The sequence below is a fragment of the Parambassis ranga genome, chromosome 14 (assembly GCF_900634625.1).
Source record: "Parambassis ranga chromosome 14, fParRan2.1, whole genome shotgun sequence".
Taxonomy (NCBI): Eukaryota; Metazoa; Chordata; class Actinopteri; family Ambassidae; genus Parambassis; species Parambassis ranga.
The window spans coordinates 8,636,818-8,664,698 of record NC_041034.1 but is presented as its reverse complement, the minus strand read 5'-3'; the positions used below and the strand labels follow the sequence as shown (position 1 = coordinate 8,664,698).

The following is a 27,881-nucleotide window of genomic DNA, read 5'->3' as shown; positions in this document are numbered from 1 at the left end:
ATGACGTAGCGAAAAATAATGCAAATCGGAGGAGCATCGGCGGCTTCGTGTGCGTGGAATTCTAAGGGAATGGGTTACTTAAACTGTGCTATTCTTCCACGCTATCTACCAGGTCTTTTTGTGCTAGTATTATGCATATTTGGACTGTCACAATGTACGGAACTGAGCTTTGTGACATGCGGATCAGTCATTAAACTGTTAAATATAAAACACAATGTGAGACTACACTCTCACGACGTACGCTACGGATCTGGTGAGTTTTCTGAATACAGAGCATAAATAAATGTGTTTTCACTCATATTTACGACCATCTGTTACTACCACTTATTGATTTTGTATTGTTGGAACAGAATACTAAACAACTGATTTCTATGCTTAAAGGTTATCAGTGTCAGTTTGAAATACAGTTCATTATGACCCCATTATGTGTGTAATCAAAGTGGAATCTGTTAACGCCTGGCTAAATGTAACCACTTTCAGACAACTAATACTTACAGATTACAGACTGTCTATTCAAATTTAGGGGAACTATATAATGTACTTTCACAACTTTCCTGGGTTAGTTTAGTTGACAAAAACCCTGTTATTCTCTCTCAGTGTCAGAAAAATGATATTTTTACTGCATTGCAGTCAGGCAGGCATACCGTTTATAATCTTCTTCTTCTTCTTCCGTATGTTTTTTGGCGCAGCGTATCTTCAGCATACACTGAATGATTTCAGCCATTCAACTGTCAAAATGTTAACCTCACAGATGACAACTTCAAGTTTTTTTCAAAAAATTATAATTTTTCAAATATTAAGCAATTTCGGTGTCATTTTTAACATGGGAGTCTATGAGAGAGCCCTTCAATGAGGGTGATTGGCCAAATTTCAAGCTACAGACCATTTTAGTCTTAAAACGCTCACGAGATGCTGCTCTATCTATAGTCGTATTCAGAATTTTCTAATTCCGAATCGTTTCCGCACGCCAGGCTCTCAAAGTTGGAGTGGTTTTTGAGGTCTCCTCTGCTGTTACCACGCTGACAAGCTGACACACAGAGGCATACAAAGATATTACTCTGATTCTCCAGCAATTCAGAGCAATCCTTCACATCAGCATTCAAAGCAATACTTTAGCTGCAGCAATCAAACTTGCATTTTCTTCAGGAAATGCACTTTTCTAGTTTGTAATAATACAGAGTCTAAGTCCTGTCCTGGACATAGCCTCCTGTCCCTCAAGTCAACTACAAATGGATCATATTTAAGTGAAAGGAAAGGTGTGTGCTGTGGTCAGCAGTGAGCACAAATAATTTTGAACTACTACTTCATTTTGCAAGAAAAATTCAGTTTGTGGACAAATTTTAAACACGCATCGTATCGTAACTCAACTGGAATTAAAAAAAATATTTGTCTCTTTCCATTGACCAGTGAGATTTAATGTCTCTGTGGCTCTGCCCTTTACAGTAAAGTGGACTCATGGAATGTTCCTTGTTGTTCACTTTGAACATCTCTATTGTGTTTGTGAGACAGGTAGCGGCCAGCAGTCTGTCACAGGGGTTACAGCAGTGGAAGACAGTAACAGCTACTGGAGTGTTCGTGGAACGAGTGACACCTTATGCTATCGGGGAATGCCGGTCAAGTGCGGGCAGACCATTCGCCTCACTCATATCAACACAGGCCGTAACCTTCATAGCCACTACTTCGCCTCCCCGCTGTCTTCTAACCAGGTGGGTTATGTGACGTATGTTCTTACACTGTAGCTCCATGCAAAGGTCTGGAAACAATGTATGTGTAGATTTAGGTCCCCTTTAACATTAATTAAACCCAGACCAACATTTTGAAGTAGATCAGAGTTGACAGCAGGAAAGGAAATTCACCAAACAGCCTGGGGTTAAACCTCTCCAGTCTTAAGGAAGTGTGAGAACACTGTCTGCTCAAAGTGTAAGAGCTGGGAGATGGGTGCTGTGAAAAGATAGAAACTTGGTAATTGTCAGACTTTTCAGTGTATGTTTATAATGAGGTAGCTCTTCCTATAATCTCTCTGAACCAGCCAGTTAACCAAAAATAGAAGTCCCTATGTGTCATTCTCTTCTCTTAGAATTTAATCATTTTCTCATTCTTCACAGGAAGTGAGCGCATTCGGTGAAGAAGGGGAAGGCGACCACCTCGACGAGTGGACAGTTCAGTGTGGCGGATCCGTGTGGAAACGTGAAGAGGCAGTTCGCTTCCGTCACAAGGCCACTGATGCACTACTGTCAGTGACAGGGGAGCAGTATGGACGGCCGATCCATGGTCAGACGGAGGTTCATGCCATGTCAAGTCCCAGCCAGCACAGCCTGTGGAAGGCCATGGAGGGAATCTTCATGAAGCCCAGTGAGAGCCCAGCAGGCAGCCGAGACTACAGTCACACACATACAGAGTTCTGAATTTTACTTTCTCTTCTCCTCTTCTGTTTCCCCATTTTTTTTCCCCTCATTCTACCTCTGTCTCTAATTTTGTATGTACCGACAACCGCTCTCCCTTCCCTTAAAATCTGTGGACATTTTCAACATTCATGTGGAAACATTACTTGAAAACATCCAGTGGCTACACTCAAAGAGACAGCAGTGTGTGAACAACATTATAATTCGCCTTAACAGGTATAAGAAGACAGGAGGTATTAGAAGTGCAGTTTAACTGTATAAAACCTAATCTTAATGACAGTTTGTGACACCTCATGTCTAATAAGAGGTGGTATTTATAGTCACACTACAACAGTTTTGCAGATCAGTACATTTAAGTCATGTTGATGGACTAAAAATACATTTTTAGATTTGTGCCTTTATCCTTTTAAAAAGCGTGGGTGTTTACAGAGTGGAGCCTGTTAAACATTTGGAGTTTTATTGGTCTTTATGGTATTTGTGAGCCATATTCTTTACAAACAATAGATAAACAGTGTTACTAAATAACATTTTTTTTCTTGGAGTAAGATTCAGTGTTTCATATAAATGGTCCCGCACTAATTGACATGAAAAAATAAGCTGTTTGTTGTTTGAGCAGTCTCTTCGTGCTGGGAAAAAGTACAGTGTTCATGCTGATGTGTTCTGGAGGTTCATATGAACAACAAACCTGTAATGAATACCTCATATTAAAGAGTTTTCTTATGCATATCATTCTTTATTGGATTATGTCTAAACTGGAATCACCTTCCTAAATCAAACAAGTTAATTTCATCCACCAAAAATGAAAAGTATTTGGAAGCAATGCTGGATGTTAATGTCTATCTGGACCATTACACTGAGCACAATGCCTTGTTTGTCCGATTAATGTCGTGTTTTGGTTCATTATCTGGCGGTTAATGGGGGTTCAGGCACATCTGCTTTGAGGCAATCCTCACTTCTGTTTGACCGATGCTCCCTAATTATCATGATTTAGAGTAAGTGCTGATGGCAGCGCTCCTCCACAGGAAACCTCTCTCTGACACAAGCTGTCAAAAGTGTTAATTCACCTCTAGCCATAGCATGCTGGATCACGCTAAAATGAGTTTTCAGATGCAGTTTCCAACAAGCTTCTGTGTGCAGCATTTCACTTAAAACAGTCATATGTGATCTGCATGGAGGGAGTGTTTATGCGGCCTCCAGTACCCGCATGATGCAATTCTAGTGAGAAATGTTGTCTGACTGGTTTTAAGATTATCATTTAAAATGACACCGCAGTGATGACAAGCAACACAGAAGGCAACATACATACATAAAGATGGAGTCCGAGTAATAGATTACGGCCCTTTTAGTCTCACAGTGGATTTTCTCCTAATCCCACAACATCCTTCACGAGTAAAGGAATGTTCCCACATATATTTTTTTTATCAAAACAAGTTTTTATTGCATAAACATATATGGATATATTTTTAGATTAAACAGATTAAACTTGTTACTTGCATTTTTAAATATCCATTCAGTTGGTATCTATTGCTGTTTTCTTTCTCCTTTTCTAAGCAGCATGCCAAGGTTGTAGTACATATCTGTGTTTAGTTTTATCTCTATACAATCTATAACTGGTAAAAACAAGTTTTGGTAAAAACAAATCTCAAAAACAACTTTCAGAAACATGAAAATCATGAACTGATCCCGTCCAGTTACAGATCTACAGTATAATAATGTAAACTCTTGATAAAAGGTCTTTTCAAATGAGTTTCTCCTTACATGGCCATGCAAGGATGTCTGAGTGGCACAGTTACGGGAGAACTATCAAGATAAAATGGTCTATGCTGGTTTCAACAGGGCCATGATGTAGATACACATCAATGAAAACATAGTCCATTAGTCAAATGTTAATGAGCAGACAAAGTGACTTATAAGTCTAGCATACATTATACAGCAGTTTACACAGGACGGTGAGATGGTGAGAGCGTTCCATTAAAACCTAATATGACTTTAAAACACTGGGTTCAATGTAAAGTTGAAGCGTCCACATTGAGACCTACTCACTCTACCTTAGATGATATGAAACAGAGGTGAAGATGATGATGTGACCTTGTATTTGCATATTTATGAAAATGCCCTCTTCTGCACTCTGATTTGATTAATAGCTGGTAGAAACTAGAAAAAATGGCTATTACAGTATAAACTGGAAAGTCAAATATGTGACAGTAGTATAACATACCTACAATTAAACCAAGGCTGTGCCACCACAAAGAAAGATTAATTGGATTCCCTGTCTTTCAAAGACATGAAAATCTAAACGACAACATGCATACTGATTTACAGTATTATACATTTTTGCTGTGATACTTGATCTTACAAAGCTATTTTTTTTATTTTAAAGAAAGCCCTCTCCCTTCTTGCCTTCTTTATTTATTATTTATTTATTTTGTCTAACCCGCACAATAAAACTCATAACTCATAATGTGGTCAAAGACGAGAACAAAAAATTGCTCCAATGTCTTAATGGAAACAGACGAGTCTATAGCCCAGTAAGGGGGAGCACTGTGCAGTTTAGGCATCCATATACTTATGGGGCACAATGTTCCTGTCAGGAATAATCAACACCAACATACAGCCACATACACAAGGCTGGGCAAAGTGGTGCAAATAACTCAATAGACCTTATCATTTCCATACATATGGCCCATAGGGAAATCTCTTACTCATGGCCCAGAAGGTACATATCATGATGAGTAATAAAGACAAAGAAACCCCAGCAACCTCTTGTGGATGTGTGATGTGATGTTGTGAAAGTGGTGGACTTTTAACATCATGATCTTTTCCTAAACCAAACCAATTATTTTTGGTGCCTAGTTGTTGCCACACAGACACAAAATAAACAGCCTGCTAAGACTGTAGATCACGAATAAAGGTAACCTTTCCTGCATAGGTTTCCTGAAGAGCACTTTAATAACTTAGTGTGGGAGGCTGTGGTCATCACCGTTTTGTCAGCACCAGAGTCCGCCAAGTGGGGCTGATGTGGGTGGCTGCAGGCAGCTCATGATCTAATATGGCACCAACCTGTCACTCATACCTATGTGATTATGCAGCATTTAAAGAAGGTGAGTTTTTATACGGTGAGGAAATCATCAATAGACACTAGAAATATGTTTACTACAGGCTGCAATCATGTTAATAGTTGGGTCTTTAAAGATGGACCGACTTTTGGAGTCACCCTCAAGTGGTCACTCAGGAAATTGCAGGTTTTTGGCACGTCTGTGTTGGTTCCTTCTCTCAGCCACAGAGGTGGTTTCCCCCGTGTTGAGCCAAAGAGCAAGTAGAAATATAATAATGTTCCACTAATTTTATGAGTAAGGTAAACACAAATATTCAATAAAAGTAGTACATTGTGGGGCCATCTTGTATGGGAGTGATAATCAGAATCAGGTGCAATATCACAGATCATCACAAATCATGTGAAATCCCACTAATTCCTTGAATTTCACAGCAATCCATTATATAATAATACTGTCCCAAAGTCAGTGGTTGAACACTTGCCTGTCTTTGTTGCCCAGCCCTGCACATAAAACACATGCTGTCCTCAAATTTAATCTGCGGTGACATTGAGATGTTCAATCAGGAGGCTCGATTATAAAAGGAGAGGAGCCTGATTGTAAACTTGTACAAGGTCTTTTCCAAACTTTTTTTCATCCCAGCAAGGATTTTAAGATTATAGGTGTGAACCATAAAACACACACCTCTGACTGCAGAAGCTACAGAAGTGAATGCAGCAGTCACCTTCAAGTCTCCCATCCAATCCTGAGCATTGCTAGTTGACTCGCCATTAAAACCCCAAACAAAAATGCCCATAACACATGTGTGATCTTTACTTCTGATCCCCTTGTTCAGGCTGCAGTTCTCAGTTTAACCATTAGGAAGCAACCTTTTCTAAGAAAACAGCTTCACCAGCAGTGTATCACAGCTCTACTGTAATAGGTCCCTGATATAGCTCACTAGTTTCTATCCAACCGTACATTCTGCTGTTGAGAGGAATAACACATTACACAAGCTAAATAGTACTATATATACAGTTAATTCCACAGAGAACAGGAGTGATGTTTAGTATGGCAGTGTGTCGACTGGCATGCTTATATGTGGCTTATATTTACCACAGCTGGGCAGCATCACAATGAGATGCCAAGCTGAGATGTGTTCACATAAACAAAGACACTGTGATACATCTCAGTATTGTGTTTTTATAGGCCCAACCCAAAGCTCACCTCTCATCTGAATTGCTGCTGTTTATACTGTCATACACCTGTCCGGCAGCCTGAGCTTACATCATACACACGGACCATGCTGTCAGTCAGTCAATCAATCAATCAATCAATCAGGACTGAAGAGATGGACAGTGATTATTCTTAAGTGGTCCCTCACTGAGTATACTGACTTGTGCTTCTTGTAGATACACGCGGACTAGGATGAGGATGTTAATGCTTCACACAAATGATGACGTTTACACGTGGCTACATGAGATGTTAGGAATTTATCTTCATTTAAAAATTAATATAAGAGTCCAACATTCATTCAGTTCACATTCAATGCAACTTCTGGAGGGTAAATATGCAGTTGTCCATAATAATCATTGTTTTTTTTTCTCTTAGAATTAGGAATGGCTCAAAGCACCTGATAAACATGTTTGGTAATTAGAAAATCAAGTTTAAAGGGCGGTCTTGAAAACAGCAAAATAAAACCTTCTATTTATATCCACAATAATTGATATAAAAACATAATTCTTTTGCAGTTTAGGTTCCTTTTGACAGTCCAACAACTCTATATCTTCACTCATTTTTTTTTTGTTTTTTCAAATTAAACAAAAAAAAAGAAAAGAAAAACTCAACTGATTGTTTCAAGAAGTGCTTGGGTTGTGGCTGGTCCAGCTTTGGCTGCAAGGACAAAATGTGAGGTCATGGCTGTTCTGTCCACTCCCCATGCTCACAGTGCAATTGGTTACTCCATGCCATTTCGCAGCATCTGATTGGCTGCAATAAGCATGACGCTGATGATAAAAGCCATCGCAAAGGCGCAGATGAGGCTTTTCCTCACGCAGGTCTGCCGATTCTTCTTCTTAGGATGGACTGAGATGAGAGAAACAGAAGAGAGACTGTTATCACAAGCCATTTGTACCTGTCATGATGGTAATTCATCATAGTTTTGACGTTTTGGGAAATACACTTTATTGAAGAGAGTTGGACGAGAAGAACGACATCACTCTCATGTCTGTAGGTGATCCTTTGAAGGACTTTATAAAGGATCACCATAAGCACAGTGAAACGTTATGGTCTGGGCTAAAGAGATATTTGCATCAAAAGCTCCTCTAACCTTGACAGCTGCAGTCGATGTTTACTTCTAAATTATGAATCTTGGGTTTGGTCGCAAAGGACCATTTGCTGCCAGGGAAAGTTTGGGTACATCTAAAGGAGGCTTTGAAATGTGATGGCCTTACAATGGGTCTGTGACATAATCGGTTATGCTCCTGAATGGTTACACAGATAATGTGTCAATCTCAAAAAAAGTATGGAGCGAGGAGGAAATGATCTTAGCAAGAGGGGCAGCCTGACCCTGTGGCACCTTAAATACTCACTATAGCAACAAGTACACAACTAGCAGAGACTCCATCAAAGTACTGTCAAAATTAGCCCAGAAAATGAAAACTATCCTTCACACTTTGGTCCCCATCACATTTACCGGTACCTTATGCTCGACAGATGAGTCGATGGTTGCATAAAAATTTCCATTGAAGAAGGCTAACACTTCAAGATCATGATCAGCATGTGTCTTGTAAAAACTGGTTATAATCCTTCAAATGCAGGAACAATAAAGACAAGTGGAGCAGGGTGGAGCTTTTCTTGTGCTCTCTTTCTGTTTGGGCTGAAAGGCCTTTTTCCCCCTCAAAGATTCTCTCTGGAGATTGAAAGAGGGAGATGAGCAGAGACAGAAGTGTCCTCATCCAGGCCTTGCAGTAAAAGTAACAACTAAAAGTTTCTCCTCTTGTCTGAGTTTGTTAGAATCACACACTGCATCAATAAATGAAATCACAGCTCTGAGGAACAGTGAAAGGCTTGAGGTCCCACCAGACAGGAAGAAGATGGGAGACACGAAAGAGGGAAGCTGAGGATGCATGAAGAGGGTTCAATACGGAGAGATACAGCAGTTCTATGCTCTCTACCTCTTCTTCTTTATCCTCCTGCCGCCTGCTTCTCCTCTTTCTCTGACTTTATGCCCCTGGTTTTCCTCTTGCTAACTCCACTGTACTCACTCTTCCTTCAACACCTCAAACTTTGTGAAAGAGAGTACCAAGCCAGCAGTTCCCTGATCCCTTCTTTAGCCTCTTATCTCCTCCCTCACTGTCCCCTCTCTTCTAAGTTTCAGCATTTCCTCCCAGCTGTCTTTTTAGGTCTCCATGACACAGTAGGCCAGCACCCAGTGGATTCATTAAGACTTTCCAAGTTTCCTGGTACATTTGATCTGTCTCTGCCTTTGTCCCAGTGAATTTCTGAGCTAACAGAGGGTCAGCTTCTATTATACTGTTTGTTTCTTCTTCTCCTTTAAAGAAACATACCTTTAGCTAAGAGCAGTTTGTTTCTGCTTTAGTCACATCTCTTGTTTTGAAATGCTATCCTGCCGGCAGATTTATGACACTTGACTTGTGATCACATGAGCCAGGAAAACTGCTTTATGTAAGTTTTATCAAATGTTTACAAATATCAAAATGTTTACAATTTACAATTTCAAAAAGTAGTCATATAGTTATGTATGTATTATGTTAAGTAGTTGTATTTTCAGTATGCTTATGTGAAAGTCTTCTTGTATAGAGGAAGAAGCAGGAGGTTGAATAACCTTGGCTTATCAAAGGGATTGGAAACAGGGGTAAAGAGTTATTCTGGCACTGTATAAATGTATTCATTTATTCATCAAGCTCTCCAAGTAACACTGCATCTCCTGGCCTGTTACAAACACAACTTTACAACAACATCTTTTGTATGGTTAGCATTTGCTATGAGTTATATGATGAAACAGAGTAAACTCCATGAAGTCAGCAGGCCACAGAGCAGACTGGGGTCTGCTGTAATTGAGACACTGCCTGGTAATTATTTTAGAAGTATGGCTGCTTTAACATGTGACATTAAGAGGGTGATATTGCTCTTCTCATCCGACTGTCAGCACAAACGTTTTTCCGATAACTTCTCATAGTTAATGGACCAATATGTGGGATTAAGTGGCATCCAATGGTGAAGTTTCAGATTGTAACAAACCTCATCCCCATCCCTGCTGTACAGTTTAAAACTCAATGATTCATAATTATATTCCTCCTGATTCATTTATGTCATCAAATCACACACCGGTCCTTTAACCACCATCCAGGTTGCCATTTACACTCACTTTAAAGGAATGTTTAGGTCTTCATAGAAACTTAGCTTCACTAAATGCCAAATTACTGCCTTACATATCTTTCTTTACAAGTGTACAGGTATTATTACAGTTTCTGTGAGCTCAGCCTCCTCACCTCCCTCATACTCAGGGCAGTTCCCTGAGGTTTCATTGAGGCTCTCCTCCTCGGTGATGATGATGTTCTCTATGTCCTTCATTGTCAGGTGGTCCCGGAAGGCGTGGAACAGCACCTGCTTCAGCTCATCCAGAGACAGCTGCTGCATGTCAAACTGCAGGAGCACAGAGCGATCAATGCAGACACACAGTCATCCACAAACTGGCTTTATAAGGGCAGATAAATATAGAAGATAAGAATGAGGTGTGAAATGTACAAGCTGAAAGAAATGATGGGATATACGGATCTGTGCATTACTGGGTAAGTATTATATACAGATATGAAAGTAGGAAGTATGTCAGTTGTAATACGCAGCAAATACAGCTGCTATTTTTGGTGCCTGAATCAGTATGCTACCCTGTGTGTATTATTATAGGTGCACACTAACAAAATAATAAATGTATCAATTAATGAGGAAATTCTGGCTCTTTTACTTCCTTGTAGGTGGTTATATTTTCAGTTCTGTGCACATGTTCATGTTTAAGATGACTTATAAGTAGTCCATTCTCTGCCCTGCCAAAAACACTCACATCCTTCCTGTCTCCCTGCAGATCCCCCCCTTACAGCTACAGATAATATCCTCAAACCCACTCGCATATATGTCTAGGTTATTTACCTCCCTGACAGCCTCAAATACAATCAGTCGCTTGGTTTAGCACAACAGATGGACACACTGAGGCAGGCATGGCAAAGAGGAGAGAAAATATGGGGTTCATATGAGAGAGAGGAAGAGATACACAGAGTACACACAATAAAACACATAATAAAATTTGAGTATGCGGACATGGTGAAAACAGAATTGGCAGACAACAGAGGCAGAGATACAAAAGAGATGTGATGATGAAGAGGAGATATTCACTTTAACAAGGCAACAATGATCCTGCTCACGCTTTAGTACCGCACTCACTAAACTAAAATCAGCATCTTATTTCCTCACCTAGGTAAAACAGCACTCTACCTAAGGAATCCAAGATTGACTATTTAAATACATTAATAGAGAAATGTAATAGCTTCAGTATGCACACATGCACATTTTGTGTTGTTGGCTCAGGTCTTTATATGTACGACATGTCTGTAATCATGGAAACATGCATATACTCACACACACACACACACACACACAAATCTGAAGTACTGCAATAAGAGCAGGGATAATTTCACATAAATTAACACAGGCTATCTGCCTCTTTTCCCTCATACAGAACAACACAAACACCTGATAATGCTTTAAAGAGCTGGACTATCCAGACTATGGTAACCATCAAACACTTTTTTTCCTTCTATTATGGAAATAACCAAAACTGTGTGGATAAAAGCTGAGATGTATTTTGACATAACTGAGCAAAGCAACACCAGGAAACATTATCCAAAACACAGAGATGGGCCATGTTATAACACAGTACTATTTGTCCCAAATGTTGGCTGCAATAATCGGCAATAAATGGGATGTTGTGACAGCCCTGTTCTGTCATCACATATATGCTGCACAGACTGCAAAGCTCCGACAAACTGTGAGATTGATGTATTTAAATAAAGATGGCTGGATTCCTTACCTATGTGATTATACTTCAAATTTATATCATCAAACAAAAACACACTTTGGACCTTTAGCTGCTCTGACTCATACAGCCTTATGTGGCTCTCCAGGGCAGATAAACAGGGAGGGGGTAGCCACAGCACTCGGAGGGCTTAAGCTGCCTGATTTCAGCTTTCCGTCGTGCCATAGCTGTCTCTGCCTTGAACGAATGCAGAGAAATGAAGGAACAACTCTTTGGACTGCAGCCGCAGGACAGACAACATGACAGCTGAGGGCAGGAGCATGGAGAATGTACAATGTTCCTGTCTGTCTGTCTGAGGGGGGAAAAGCCACAGTAGACCTGCTACTAACCAGAGAGTGATTTCTCCTCCGGCCTGGTCTCTGAAGGACGGTGACGTCAACACACACACACACAGTGACAAACAGGAGAGATGAAGACTCAAGAGTTTGCCTGTCAGAGCATTTTGTCTTTCACTGAATGAACTCGAATATGCTATATATATGTGTGTATGTGCATGCATGTGAGTGAGTGTTTGACAGGAAAACAGCAGGGGATCATAAAGCAGTGACCGGTGACATCCTGAAGGAGCCAGGACACATCAATCGGAGGAACAGGTGCTTACACGCCGTCCTTGCTGTCTAATCCTGCCTGCCCTCATACAGCACAGGCTTGTTTCGTCAGCCATCCACCTGCTTTGTCTTCTGACCCTTCTCTAAAAAGTCACCCAGAGCGACAACCTGCAAACATGGTTTCTTTTATCTTGCACTCTTTTCTTCCTCCATCCTTCTGCGCTGCAAAAGTGCTGACAGGGTCAGCTGACACCATCAGGTTCAAGTGAGGTTTCTGCCTTTTGCATGGAAAACAACCCACTTTTCTTAAAGTGCTGAAACCAGAAGTAAGATATGTCTTGTCAATACTTTTTTTTAACAATTCCAACCACAAACAGGAAACAGAAAAATCACCTGACTGTGATAAAAGAGCTGACAGAGGTGCTGCTGGTCACCAGTGTTAAAGTAATTCCACTCCTGGTTATACTTTGTCTAACCCATCCACCAAATGTTATCATATCCTAGACACACTACCCTTTTTTTAAACAGTACTCTACATTTGGCGTCACTTATAATTATTGCAGATGGTTTTAACAGATGTAGATGGCAGACATTCGTCTTACTCTGCTTCCTTCACTTTCTTTTCTGTTTCTACGTTCATTGATAAAAATACTGACAGGTGGCAGAAAAACCTTTCAACTTGATATAGTTTTGTAAAGTATCCATAACACAAATTAATTGTGACAGATTACATGAGGCAAGAAACAGACAGAACAAAGCCTGAGTGAAGATTGTGCTGCTGCACTTTAGATGGCGTCTGCCCTTTTTGGATCAGAACATGATAAAATATGTATTATTTAGCAAAGCTGTGTGACTCAAAAGGTGTTTGAGATATGATAAATGAATATAATACAATGTAATACATCTTTGAACCATGCTCTGCAAATAGAACTATTTTTTCTTTATAATTCATAGACAATGAAAGACGACATCAACACTGGCAGAAGCTCATGGTAAGGAACCACTGGAGAGCAGCATTAACCAATGAGGGGACTAGCTAGGGTTTGATCTTATGATTGATGATTTTAATGCAGGTTGTTGGACAACATGCTCTCACAATAAAAAACAAAAAAACAATTAAGCCATTTTGGTATAATCGAATAGTTTCAGTTACGTTTATGCTAACATGTAGGCCTATTGCCCCAATGTAATCCAATCACAGGACTGATACAGCTGCAAAAGTCTGTGCTAATAGGTAGGTTGGAGATGATGGAACTACATGCAACACAGTGAACTTTCACAGAGTTCGAGTCCTCCTGACACTGTGAGCTGTTTTGTTTTCTCTTGCTTTTTGGACGAACAAACTACCAGTTTAAGGTTAGGCATTAAGTCAGGGTAAGCCGTTGGGTAATGGTCATCTTAAATCACACTAATTCTTTATATTAAACACAGTTTGGAAGGAAAACCGCACCTGTCACATGCTTTTTCAAGCAGTGAAATATCAAGCTCATGTTACATTTTCCTATTGAGCATGGGTTGCCGTTGGACAATTTGATGTCCACATACAAGAGAAAATGGGAGTTTAGAAATAAAAAGCAATGGATAGGACTGAGAGGTGTATTGATTAAAAGTGCTTCTAGAGGCTCAGGTGTTTGAGCAGGTTTTAATCTGAAGGTTGCATGATTCTCCAATTCCAGCTGTGTCACATTGCCATGAGCACGAACCAAGACAAAATCTGGAAATAAAAAATTTGAACAAAAATGTCTGCAAAATGATTGAAATGCAAGGCTGGCAACAACAGATCCTGCAGACTTGTTTTCTCTCACACTCAGCACAAACAGACTTTCTATAAACTGTACACGTACTGGCTTAAAAATTGTTTTTACTTCAGCTGAAAACCACTGTCTTTAGGCGCTTCAGCTTAATTTGCAATGGAAGACGGCATCCTATCTTATTCAAATCTAATTTACTGGCTGTCAGCAGAAATGTTGTAGCTTGAGTGGGGTGTTTTTCAAAGCCGATATCTCCCAGAGGTCTTACTCAGGCCACACTACAGTGGAGAATAAACAGTAAAACACAAGTTAATTCAATGGCACGCTCAATCAATCAAGCTGCATGGAATCAGCACATGATCAGGGTGTCCCCATTGAAGTCAACCATCATACGTCTTTTTGTGCACCGATATGATCTGAACTGAGTCGTTATGGGCCACCATGATGTATCCATCACTGTGAGCCTCTTCCATCCTTCTCTCTTCAACACAATGCTTCTCTTTCTGTTTCCCTCTGAGGTCTGAGAAACATAAACACACACACAAAATGCTGCTCCCACAATCCTCAGACACCCCCCCACCCTCACTTCCTACGGTATATTCTTCAGCTTTCATTGCTTTCTCTCTGTCCTCTCCTGCTTCTGTCTCTCAATTTTCCGTCCCCTCTTCCTGTTTTCTTTGTGGGAGGTGAACATTTTAAATCACCCCAGAGATGCACACTGTCTGCGACCTTCATGAATCACAGTCTCTCATACTTCTTTCATTTTCTCCCTTTCCTCTCTGCTGTGGTTTTCCTTTATATTCCTGTATCTTTATGTGGGGCATCCCTCCTCCTCCTCCTCCACCACCACCACGCTCCCCATCCCCATGTATTGTCCAGCTCCCCTCTCTATTCTGTCATCTTTAGCAGCCTTGCTGGCGGGCACACTAAAGCCCGTCTTCAACATCACAGATTAAATGTGTCTCAATTATAAAAGATTTTCTATTTCACACGATCCTGATGTTAAAATCAGCAATTTATTCGGATTGAAATTCATGTTCAAATATGAATTTAAGGCAAATAAGTGACTGCACAATGAAATCTAGGATGAGGAATGTCTGTAAATGTGGTTGAATATGTGTTTGTAACCTGAAACATGCACACCTCCTCATTTCAGTGACTCACCCTCTAAATGTTTCTCCTCTCATTTGACTCAAGGAAAGCAGCAAACAGCTTCCCGAGCGTCGTCGTCCTGCTCAACCAGCCATCCTCACACTCGCCCCCTCCTCACACACACTCACACACTCAAAACTCTGCACTTTTCATTATGGTCGCATGTGTTACCCAAGAGGCACACACAAAATCTGCATGAGAGCAGAAAATTTCCTGAAATTCCTGTCCAACAAAGGGAGCACATAGATGAACTAGAGTCGTTTAATTAATGCTGCGCTTACTTTCAACAATTGGAAGCACCACTGCTTGATTATACCATTTAAAAGACATTACTATCACACATTCTCATACATATGGACTAGTAGAAACCCCCAAATTGCACTAGAGACTTCATGTGACTGAGTGACCAGTGTTTTGTTGAAGGGAAATCAATGATCCTTTGCCAATAATGCACCTGTAGTGTCTAAATGTGACCAAGTAGCAACAGAAAATTGAAGGAAACAGCATACCCAAGTCTCCCGTCTTCCTAATGAGTACAAAAGGCTTCTTATAATGAATGGTAATGCACCTACGGAACCTGGGAGGTCATTTAATAGGATTATAATAAGCAGTGGATAATAGGATATTATGATAACAAGTGATGTCACACAAGTTCAGATTTTGTTCCAAAGCAGGGATTCATCTTTATTATAACAGCTTTTGCATCACCCTGAATAATAAACACAAAAAAATATGCACAAAAGACACACACTTAATTCTCAGCAGGTCTCTTTTCCTTAAAGTCTAAAAAAAAGAGAAAAAAGTCTGCCAGGGAACAGAAGAAGCGGGTAGGGGGCCTCAGTGGTGTGTGTGTGCGTGTGGAGTGCCTGCAGAAACTAGGGCTGTGCTTAAGGATGTGAGACTTGCTCTGACTGCTGAAACACAGTCAGAGGTGATGCAGAGTAAGTGAGGGGAGGCGTACAAGGATGAGACTGATGAATGACGAGGGTGTGTGAGTGATGAGAAGCAGACTGTGTGCCAGCTGGGAGGAGGAACCTTTGTCTCTCACCTGCCAGAAGATGTTGTCAATGGTGTTGCCTAAAAATCCTTCTCTGTTGTCCGACGACAGCAGCTTGGGCCCAAGTATCGTCATGAACTCCTCAAAGTCCACCTGGCCGTCCCCTACAGGTAAATGCACGCATAAAGGAAGGGAGACAAAACAAATACTTAGAACAGACAGATGGCAGACTGGATCAATGCTAACTTATTTCATTATGAAGTTTGTTTAGTTCCAGAATCAAAGAAGGCAGATCAACAGATGGATTCGCTCTCATCCATGACAAACACTTCTGCATCATCAGCATTAATTCAACTTTCAAATGAGGTTGCACCTGTGCGTGACTGTGTGCCTGTGAAGGAATTGTTTTTTTTTTTGCAGTCATTCAGGGACCATTTGCCAAATTTACATTCAAAGTACAGCACTTGTAAGTGTTTTCATTTTGTATTCTGCTGCTGCACGTTGTTGAGAGGAGACGAGATACTGATCAACAGCAAGCGTCCCGAGGAATTAATACTAATTGAACATCTCCAAAACAGCAAAGAGTAAACAGCCGGCTGAGTTACTGCTTTGACTTATCATTACCTTACGTTGCCATTATGACCAGTTCACAGAGTGATTTTTATCACTGTACCTATAAGGCACATATGAGAAGCATATGAGAAGTCATCTAAACAGCATCACAGTTCTGCTGTGATGGCATTAGGAGAACACTTCATTTCATGTGTTTCTGTGTCTTCCTGAAAGAAGCTTATAAATTGGTGCTAATTACAGGGAAGATACTGTAGGCAAGTACTCTTGCGTTAAATAAATTCTAATTAATTGCTAACCTAGAGAGTTTTTGGTGCACAGCAGGCCAGCTGCACATGATACCATGAGAAATCTGTCTACAGGCAAGACACCAATTTGTATGGAGAATGAATTTGTCAGTGATCGTTTTTTTTCAAAGAAATTATGCTTTTCAAACAATTATTGAAAAATTATATTTTGCTATTACTATTGTATGATCCTGCTTGGTGTTGGGAGGGTTGTTCTGAAGTGTGCTCCCTGCAAAAACAATCAAGTGAATTCAATTTATATGGAGAATTCATTTTGGATTATTCTGACTTTGTAGCATTCATACAATAGTATTTCTTACATGACTCACTGATTGTTTTGCCTGACAAGAACAAAGAAGAACAAAATTCTTCTTTACCTTTTATTTTCCACAGCATCAAGATGTAGTGCAAACCAGAAGGAAATAATTTTTATGAGCCAGAACAGCTTTTTTTTTTTTACATTCTCCATCTTTAACATTTTGAAAAGGGTGTAAAAGACATCAATGCTGCGTAGAGCAGAAAAGCTAGCTTGCTGCACAATTTTTAAAAGGTTGGTTTATATATGGCTAAATATGTCTTGCACCTTTGACATGAATTTGTCGTAAACTAGTAAATTAGCTAGCTCACTACTTTCAAATTTTGTTTAAAAAATTAAAAAAATTAAATTACATAAAGTCATAATGTTATGTAATCTATTGTTTTTAAGATTAAATAGTAATTTATAGAGGAAATGTAGGTGTTATAGCAGCAAGAAACATTGAGCATGATATTCTAATTACCATCCCTATGTCCTCCTTCATTCCAAACTACAGTTCCTCAAAAATGGAGCGATAACATTAGCATAATATGTCCTAATCTTAGACATTACAACTAATTTAGCTAAAACCTAGTCTCGGGATAATTCCAGTATCAGTGGATCAAGAATTCTTAAGCACAAATTGAATGATGTAAAAATACACCAGGGACTGTGCAGGTTTTCTGACATCAAATAATAATCGACATTCTTGAACTAATCCAGCCGGCTTTCAGAGCGTCATTAGCGGTGACACAGATGATAGCGGTCAGAGGTATGCAAAGGATTTTTGTCTCTTCTCAGAACAAAGAGCAGCGCAGCTCTCAGAAGGTCTGACTATAGAAGTAAAAGTAAGAAAGCTTTCAGCATTGACCTTTGATATTTACTGCCAGCTCTGGAATCAAGAGCAGGAAGATAAGAAGCTGCTAAAAGATTGACTAGCAGCGTGTTTGTGATGCAGACGACTGCTTAAGAGTAATTGCAATTCTCTGAGGATTTACAAGCAGGCTTGGAGTTTAAGAAGCAGAAGCAGACCGGCTTTATCTTTATTGTCTCTGGGGGAATTTACTTTTGACAACTAACCACCTGCTGCCATTAAAGGCGACATTTTGAAGGAAGCTGTTATTCAAAGTCTTTTGAAAAGGCAAGTGAAAGAGACATCAACACATTAAAACATGCAGAGCTTCATTTAAAATCCTAGCAGATCCTATTTTAATACAAACACTTAACTATAAACATTTTATTCATCAGGTTAAACGGTCACACTTGGTCCTGATCCACCCTGTGTTTTGCACGTGTGCTCGCATGCACCCAAGTGTGTGTCCTTATGTAGCATCTCACCATCCATGTCCAGTCTCTGCATGATGATGGCCAGCTCCACTTCGCTGGGCATGTAACCCAGGGAGCGCATGGCCATGCCCAGCTCCTGTTTTGAGATGAAACCATTCCCGTCACGATCCAAAACACGAAATGCCTCACGGATCTCTGCACAGCAACAAACACACAACGTATTACTGTACATGTAGCATCCATGTGCCTCTTTTATGTCTTTCCTGTGGGGTAGTAAAAACAGACAGCAAATTATGTTCACGTTAAAATAGATCTATTCCTTCGTCTTCAAGCTGGCGCATGTGTGTGTCTCGGTTAGTCTCAGACAGACGTGAAGGTGTTTTTACCTCGCTTATGTTTCCTCTTCGCATTCTGTTTAAAGGTTGGAGACTCATCACAACAGATTAAAAATTGTATTTGTCCTGAGTCTTTATTACTATTAAAATTCAAGGCTGGTATTTATTCAACTGAGTGTCTTCCCTGGTCCTCTCTGTGTGTGCACTAATGAGGTGTGTCTTCGCAGTTTGTTAATGTCCTTAATGCATTCATATTTTAGATACTATGACAAAGCATTTGTCTTGTTATTAGAAGGTTTATTATCATGTGCACCATACAAATGTCTGACTTATTTTGGTTATTTTTTTGAACTGTCTTCTTGACATTTCTTGTGTTTGATCTTCTGTGTGATCTCTGTTATTATGTCTTCCTCTGTGCTGCTGTTTTTCCTCCTGCCATCATGTCAATAACACAGACTACAGTCTACAAAGATGGATGTTTCCTCCATCACATCTCCATAGGCTTCCTGAAGCACCGTTTTAAAGCACAGTGTGGCTGGCTGTAATGGCTGGCACTTTGGAAGCACCCTTTCTGCTGTAAAACATGGAGGTCTATGGAGTCTGACTTACTTTCTGAGGCAGCCTCAAGTGGCCATTTCAGGAACTGCAGTTGTAGCACTTCCACAAAAGCTCAATTTTTCAGTTTGTTAGAATATAATGATGGTTTTTTTTTATTGTGCAGATAATCAATGCAATGCAAATAATAAAAATGTGATTGATCGATCATAATCAAGCTTTCAAACGTGTATTAAAATAAAATAAAATAAAATAAAAACACTGACTATCATTTAAAAATTAACAATACTGTGGTATGAAAATAAACTAGTGCTGACAGGAGCTGAAAGGATGCTAATGATGGTTTTTGTATTGTGCAGATAATCCTTATTAGCATCCTTTCAGCTCCTGTCAGCACTAGTTTATTTTCATACCACAATATTGTTAATTTTTAAATGATAAAGTCAGTGTTTTTATTTTATTTTATTTTAACACGCATTTGAAAGCTTGATTCTGATCGATCAATCACATTTTTATATGTATAACAGACCCTGATTACTGGTTAAGACGACATTTCATCTACTGAAAACATCAAATACATTTAATTTTAAATAAATATATTGTTTACCCTTTTCAAGGTGATGTATTTAACTCCTTCACTGTCCTACAACTCCTTCTTTGGGTTAAGTTAATGGTTTATAATACATTTCTTGATTACTAATTGTGCAGTTACTCCCAGCTTATAATCTTTAAACCCACAGCTTCACTGTTTCTCACTACTGTCAGCATTGTTTTGAAATGCAGCAGGCAGCTATTTTCAGTAATGAAGCTCTTTAAAACCTACTGTGTGCTACCTTTACAGGACCACACAGCAGACAGACACATCAGCTACTGCTCTAGCAGGACAGATTTTGCTCTGGGGCTGGTTGAGGCCAAAGCAAAGCTAAAAGAGACACAAATGTCCAAATAATCATTTAACCAAGCAGCTTTTGTGCCTAACTCAGACTAAATCTTAACCATAGACAGCAGCAGCATGTCAAACTCATATGACTCATTTGTAACCATAATATTGTTGCCTTGACAACAAGGACAGCAGAACAGGATGCACGCATATGTTTTCAAATGCCTCACACGGATGTTAATGCTGTATTTGTGGTTTAGGTTAGTTTAACAAATTGTAAATATAAATGACAGAATTTATTGTCTTCAGCCTCAAGCATAAAGTATAATCTAAGAATAAATCGGTGAATCATCAGATGGTGAGATGGACAAATGAATGATTAACAGATTTTACCAGGACTGTAGGCTAGATGGTGCTTCCCCGGTGCTGCTAACAGGCTTCCTATTAGTTGAAAGTGCCGCAGCCTCTCTCTCAGACAAATAAAGGTGAGAGAGATCTCCCACTCTCCCTCCCCTCCTCTTCCTTTCTCCCTCTTTAAACACCTTCTCTTGTCTTTCCTATCTCTTTATATACTTATTGTATTTTACAAACCCAGAGGGCCCTGTCCCAATCCCTCCGTGCAACACAATCACCAGCAGCACTGCCAAGAGCATTTCCGACTCTCTCCTCCCACATAAAAGGCTTCTGTCTAACTTGCAATTGTAAGTAAACACACACAGCTTACATTGATGTGTTCTTGCAGCAGAATTACTCAAACCTCTGAGGACCTTCTTATAAAATAAGCCTGGTCAATCTCTGGCTAATTATCCATCAATCAGTTAGCTCTGTCTGCTAGGAGGTTGAATCGTGAAGGAGGAGTTTCGATTTAATTTTCGATTTTCGATCTAACCCCTTCAACACTATTTTTTGTGCTCCTGGCCAGTAAGAGGATGTCATTTCCATTAAACATTTGTGCCAATTTTTTACAGTAGAAACACAATTGAAACCACAATTTCCCCGACGACTAATCCTAACTTAAACAATGAATTTTACATGAAGTTCATCTCTCTGTGTCTCTCTCTCAGACCGCGCGTCATTAATATTCTCATCCTGACACACTGCTCCTTCCTTCCTCTGTGTATTAAGTCAGTCTCAGATCTGCCTCCTATGCCTGTCTTTTCTCTGTCAGTTGCATGAGAGCTGAAGTTCAGTCAAAGCCCCAATCTAAGCCTGTAAATATCCCCTACGGCTGAGAGCGCCATGCCGCCGCCGCAGCCTCCATTTCTCTCTCACTAAATAAAGTGAGAATCAGTGGGAATGCAGGAAGAGAGTGCAGCCTCCCAAAACAAAGTGAGATGTATTTGTATGCAGCCCAACAGTGAAGAGTACATTTTCAATAGGGGGTACAAATGAGCTGGTCCCTGATGTATTGCTGTGCAGCGCCTGTGTGTGTGTGTGTGTGTGTGTGTGTGTGTGTGTGAGGATACATCCCTGCCTGTGTATTACGAAGCCAACACCCTAGGACTGTACATGGTCTCACTGTGATTGATTAAATGTCTCAAAACTAGAGAAAAGAACGGAGGGGGTGATTAACTGGCATTTTATCTGTGCTAACAGATGATCCTAGAAGAACCTTTAGTGTCTCTCTGAAGTGGGATTAGGAGTTTTTAAATGCTGGCAGCGAACACCATGGTTATTTTGTCCACATCAAACAGTCCCATTGCTTCTGTGGCTGACAAGGCTGAAATAATGCCTCATTGTAATGCCTGGAGTCTAAGAGTCCAAATTCAATTCCTGTAATAACTCTACATAGGGCCACGTCCACCTTCTTGCTGCCCTTGACAAACAAACCACGGACGGAGGCCAACCGCACTAACGATGATGAGACGTTTCCGTCAGCTTTGCTTTTAGAACACTATCACCGCTTTTTTAGTGAACTGGGCCGAGTCGAGCTGTGCACAAGGGACATTGGATTAAAAGATTTATGCTACAAAGTACTTCATACCAAAGCTCACTCAAGCAGACTACAATAGGCCACATGTATAAAGACAAACAAACAGGCTCAGTCAGAGACGCTCTCTGGCGCTCTCAGTCCCCTCACTCTGTGACAGGATTAGCTGTTTTTTCCCTATCAAAGCAACCATGTCAGAAACACAGCATATGCACTTATTGCAGCATGGATGTGTTTTCTTAGAGCTCATATAAGTCTTATGTATAAGTCTTGGTCCTCAATGAACAGTACACTCAATACACAGCATGAAAGTAACAGGCAATGTTTGTCACTACATTTTATTTATGATCATTTTTTTCTCACCAAAGTAAGATTTCTGTTTGATAATTATCCATTTGAAAGCAAACACAGTTTTGTTTCTTTACTTGGAGGGAGTACTGAAAGTGACTGTAGGGATTGCTGTACAGAGTCTAGTTCATTCACACCTTTCTCCCTCTGCTCCAGCCTCCTCTCTGTCCACCTGCCTCCCACTCATTCCGTTCATCCAAACACTGCATGTTTCCACACTTTCTATTACGGCTCATCTCATTCTACACTTTTAGTGCTTGTCCTTGTTGTCTGTCTTACTCGTCTTCACCACCGTACCAACTCCAGCTTGATTTGGTACTAGAGACACACTATCCACAAAATCTTTACTAAGTTCTTGGTCAGTAAATCCTATCTCTTATATCTGTGTGGTGCATTTTTTATGTGTATTTGTAGTCCAGTTTGACCAATCACATATTGGCAGGATTTAGCAGCAGGTCCATGTGGTGAACACAAAGGTGGACACTCTATATCACATGCTAACACATCACATTTGTAATGAAACCTAACTGTAAATTGCCTGAATCATCTCAGACGTTTTTAGATCCCACTCTGGATCCGAGCTCCGAAATATTTCCCATTTTTTCCAGATGCTCTTATCAGGTGAGGTAATATTGGATATATGTTCCTTACCTTTAATCATCAGTATACTGTTCCACAGCAAGATCAATGTGAATCGAACACCTGAATTAGCATATGATATCAATACATTGGTGTTAAAGCGGTCAGATATATTTTATTTTTGTCAGACACTGCTTCACTCTGAGTCCTTTGACTGATTCTATTTCTTAAGCACCATAATTGGAAACCAATGCATCCAGTCAAGCGCCGACAGAAAGACTAAAAGGAAAAAAACTTTTCCTCTGGAGGATTGAAGCTTTGTTCTTGCAATGAACCATTAATTGCTAGCACCTCTCACACTTTATTCTCCATCTCTGCCACCCCTCACCTCCCCAACCTCTCTCCCTCTCTCACCTCCCAGCTCCTCTGTGGAGAGGCTGGTGAGCTGGAAGGCTTCGCTGCCCTCCGTCAGGGAGCTGCTCAGGTAGTTGTCTGGATAGAGCAGGCCCGCCCGCACATGATGGAATGGCATCTTCTCCCTGCAGAGCAAATACACACACACACATACACAGACTAAATAAACTTTGCATGTGTGCGTGTGAGAAAAAGGAAAGAAGTGCGTCTCAGTGCGTGAATGTGTTTTTAAACCCAACACGGTCATGAGCCCCTTTTTAGAAACACAAGCTCCTGTGGAGGGAACATTGTTCCTTCCACACTGCTAATGTTCATTTCTGCTGTCTCTTCCTTTCAGAATCACAGTGACAAATTATGTAATCACATTATAATTCAATGCAGTCAAAAAAAATCCACTATTATTGTTCTGATAAATACCATCTGAGCACAATCAGGAACTCACTGTTAGCAATCATTCTCTCACTGTCTCTCTCCGGCTTGCTTTTTGTTCAGTCCCCTTAGTCCACAGAGGAGAAGAACTAAAGCCATGTCAGCCCCTTGTCAGGCCTGCTGTCTTCCTGTCCCACTAGACAGTCCCCACTGCCACCCAACACCTCACCATGAGACCTCAGGGGCTTGACAGGGGGCATCAATCAGCCATGGCCTCACTTGTCGCATGATCAGAGCAACTCTCTGCTTTGATTCATGGGAGTTGTCCCTCTGCGGGCTTTCCCAGTGTAATATTTTGACAGTTTGGCAATATGTTTCATGTAATATGTCTGCCAATAGTACACACTAAACTGAACCAGTGTAAGGGAGAAAAAGAAAGATAGGGAGCTAGGAAGAGATAGAGATCCCAAGAGTGTTCCATGAGCAGGCTGCTGCCAGACAGGAGAGATAGAGATAGAAGTGGGGATGTCTCTGTAACGGGAAATGTGATGTAAACAGTCAGTCTCCTCTCCTCGCCTCTTCCCTCTGTGGATTTTATAATCAGAGCAAGGGGAGGTAGTAAAAGGACACAGGGTGTGTAAAGACAAAAACAGTGTAAAAGGTTAAGAGCAGCGGGAGAGTCTGCTCTGGTGATCTGTAAAGGGTACTCGGTGTGAAAACTGAAAGTGTGCACGAGACCAGACACTGAACAGAGTGTGTGTGTGTGGAATGATATTTATGTGCACATAGTTTGTGAGCTCTGAGGAAATTTGCTCTTCAGTCCATCTGCTGCCGAGTCTACTTGTGTCCCACCTGCACATTAAAAGGTACTCAGGTCACCACGGCAACATGTATCAGTTCTGCAGGCACAAGTCTCGGACAACAAGATGCAAACGCGCATACACAATGAGGCCACCGGTCGCTACCTGCACTTATTCTGTCAACTATGTCATCACGTACCAAAGTCAGAATATATAGAATTTGTAAGAATAACTTGTGCATGTTTAAAAAATCAAACCATTAAATGCACCACTGCTCATTTTCACCGGTACAGTGCCATGATAGATAATTGTAGTTTTAGATAAATATAATAAATCCTGAGTGAATCTGTTGACTTCTTGTGCTGCACTTGTTTTTCTCCAAAATATGAGCACACAGAAATGACAGAATAGGTTGGCTGCCGAAGGCTAAAGACCAACAAAGTCTGAAAATAGAGGAGGTGAGGTGAATGGTGAATGGAGTGAGTTGGACTTTTTTTTACTTCATCTTTCTGTTAGATTTGGGAATCACAATGACCTGGTCAGGTTTACAAAATCATCATGGTGTTAGTTGCAACAGACACTTAACATTTAACATATTACAAGGTGAACGTCCCCTATCTACAACAAGCATCTCTGTTTATTTTTGGCCATTGTGATGAGTCCTGTGTTCCTTGAAAGAAATTGTATGTGTGCATATTCTAATGACCATAGCTACATAAAAATCATTTGTTTCAATCATCTTAAATAAGTTCCTCTGCTGAGTATAGACTGAAAAATCCTCCAAATCATTTCACCTCATGCAGCAACAGGTTAATTTGACAACACAAAACAGCACGGGTTTCACCACTTGTTGCACTTCTTTGTCCAAGAGTAACTAGAACATGTAACCATGCAAAACTGGCCAAAGAAGAGATTAGACTGAAATCAGAATGAGCTGCCAGCAGTGAATGAGATGCTGAACACACACCAATATAGATGGCAGCTTGCAGGAAGGCTTCCAACTTTGACGTGAAGGTTGAGGAGGTTGCTGCTGTAGTTCTAGAGCGAAGTTTGGCAGCCATCTATACCTCCTAACAACCTGGGTCTAAAACTTCAAGGATTTCAAGTGTGAAGTAGATCAGATAAGCAGTTGTAAAAAGAAAATCACATAAATTCTTTGATATATTCAGTAAGGCTCTGTACATTTATAATGTTTTAGTAAAATTAATCCCATATATGTTAACAGCTGATGAATGAACGATGACTTTACTTCAGCTTCTATGTGAATATTTATAAAAAGCATAAACTCTTCTGATTTGTGGTCGACAAATACAGGAACAGCTATGACAGTTGTCTCTATGTGCATCTATGCATCCATAATACATTTTGTCCTCTTTTTTTCCCAACATGTTTCAGTAATGTGACTAAAGTCTATAATAAAAAAAACGACTCACGCTACAATAAAACTGTCATTATAAAAGAAATAATGATTTATCGGCTGAATTTTGGTCACAGCAGACATCAATCCCCAAATTTGTCAGCTCCTCATATCAAACAGGATGCAGAAATGATTTAATCAGTGGAGAAATTAATAAGACATATGATATGAAATTAATATGAGAATGTATTTCAGCAGTCCATCTGCTCTCACAATTGTTCCCCTGACAGAAACACCCACTCACTCATGGCAAAAACCAGCAGACACACATACAGAAAAATCAAACAGTCACACACCGAGTCTCTGTGTTATTCCCTTATATATTTTTGGATTGTGCTTTTTTTCCCCTTGTGAAATCATTGACTGTTGTCTCAGGGAGGGATGGACATGAGAGATGACAAGGACAGGCTTTAGCAAAAAAACCCCATCTGATAAGCTTCACTGCTTGGCTGAGAGGATGATGAGGAGTAGCAGAGAGGCAGACAGACAGACAGAGATGGACAGGTTTAGGAGTGTGAGTGTGTGTGTGTGTGTGTGAGTATGTGTGTGTGCGTGTGTGTGGAGGTTGAGGGGAAAAGGGGATGAAAGGAGCGAATGAAAGTGGGCTGACTGATAGTGTTTGAACTGCCGGGTCACCTGCACCCCCGGGAGGCCAGTTTCAAGTTCGCAGCTTGGTGATCAGAACGAATTTGAGCTCAGAGAGGAGAAGCTGAGATGAAGCAGAAAGCAGCCCTGCACCAGCACTGAGATTGAGCCAAATGTTGGATATATAAGGAGAGAGAGAGAACCATGTTTTTTTCCTCACCTCCTTCACCTTGTCCCAACGGAGGGGAATGCATTAGCAGAATGGCAGGAAAAGAGCCAAGGGGTCACAACTGTATTTTTTTTCCCACAGTTGTACACACAGACACATGCGCGGTGCAGCCATCAGTAGCACAACAACATCACCAGAATCAAACCTTCTCTGTCACATCAAGGGAAAACAAGTTGTTTTTCCACTGCAGCCACCAATTAACCATCAAAACTGTGTGATTTAACTTCCAAAACCTCTCTGATGTGAGATGTTAGCCTTCCAGGGGGACTTAGATATGAGATAAAACAACAAATTATTCTCCTTTTGCTGTGAGCCACTCAAATGTCACTTGATGCTTCATGTCTTCTCCACTTTCAGAGATAAAGCTGCAGCTGCCTGCCAAAAATAATGAAGGTTGAGCAGTTGAAGCAAAACTGGTAGGCTGTGATTTATCATGTCTCAGCTTCTTTTGGCCACAAAGGCAGATTTTATGGATCAAACAAGGACACCAACACCAACACGCAACCAACAATAAAAGTGCTTCTTATTAGGTTCATACATTTGAACCTAATAATAAAGATGATTAAAGGAATTTAAATAATGTGCCTTTGCTGTCCCATGTGTGTAATGTCACATGGTCAGTGTCCTACTGAAGTCACCTTGGACACAGGCAGCTTTCACCTCTGCTGTCTTTCTCTCACCAATCAAGGCTGCATTTTAAAAGCATCTCCTCAACAGAGGCACTGGATGGGCTCCTCATCTTGTCACCTGCAGCCTCTTCTCCAGGAGTTCAATTTGGGTCATCCAGTATAGGCTCTAATCTGACCCCATGAACAGCAGCACCAATACAGCAACTGTGGGAGTTCAACACCATCCCGGACAGGGGATATGTGTGAAAGTGTGCGTCCTTGATGGTCTGTCAGGTGGTCTGAAAGGCGCGTATTGGGTGCTAAAAGAGTCCCTCCCGACTTTGAGAAAAAACAGTTGGACACCCATGACAGTCTGCCACACTGCACGGATCTGCAGCA

General features: G+C 40.5%; 2 protein-coding genes across 2 annotated transcripts; one reads left to right on the top strand and one right to left on the bottom strand.

Annotated features, from left to right (window-relative positions):
* sdf2 (stromal cell-derived factor 2) lies at nucleotides 1–3,126 on the top strand. The gene is made up of 3 exons (XM_028421483.1): nucleotides 1–253; nucleotides 1,510–1,706; nucleotides 2,106–3,126. Exons 1-3 carry the CDS (start codon nucleotides 19–21, stop codon nucleotides 2,403–2,405), a joined length of 732 nt encoding a protein of 243 aa, XP_028277284.1. The 5' UTR covers nucleotides 1–18; the 3' UTR covers nucleotides 2,406–3,126.
* Nucleotides 3,127–7,391: 4,265 nt separating this feature from the next.
* Nucleotides 7,392–27,613, bottom strand: LOC114446278 (calcium-binding protein 8-like). The gene is made up of 6 exons (XM_028421782.1): nucleotides 27,555–27,613; nucleotides 23,475–23,599; nucleotides 18,485–18,628; nucleotides 16,046–16,158; nucleotides 9,949–10,102; nucleotides 7,392–7,519 (listed from the first exon to the last, which is right to left on the bottom strand). The coding sequence occupies exons 1-6, from the start codon at nucleotides 27,611–27,613 to the stop codon at nucleotides 7,392–7,394; spliced, it is 723 nt and encodes a 240-aa protein (XP_028277583.1).
* Nucleotides 27,614–27,881: the final 268 nt, after the last annotated feature.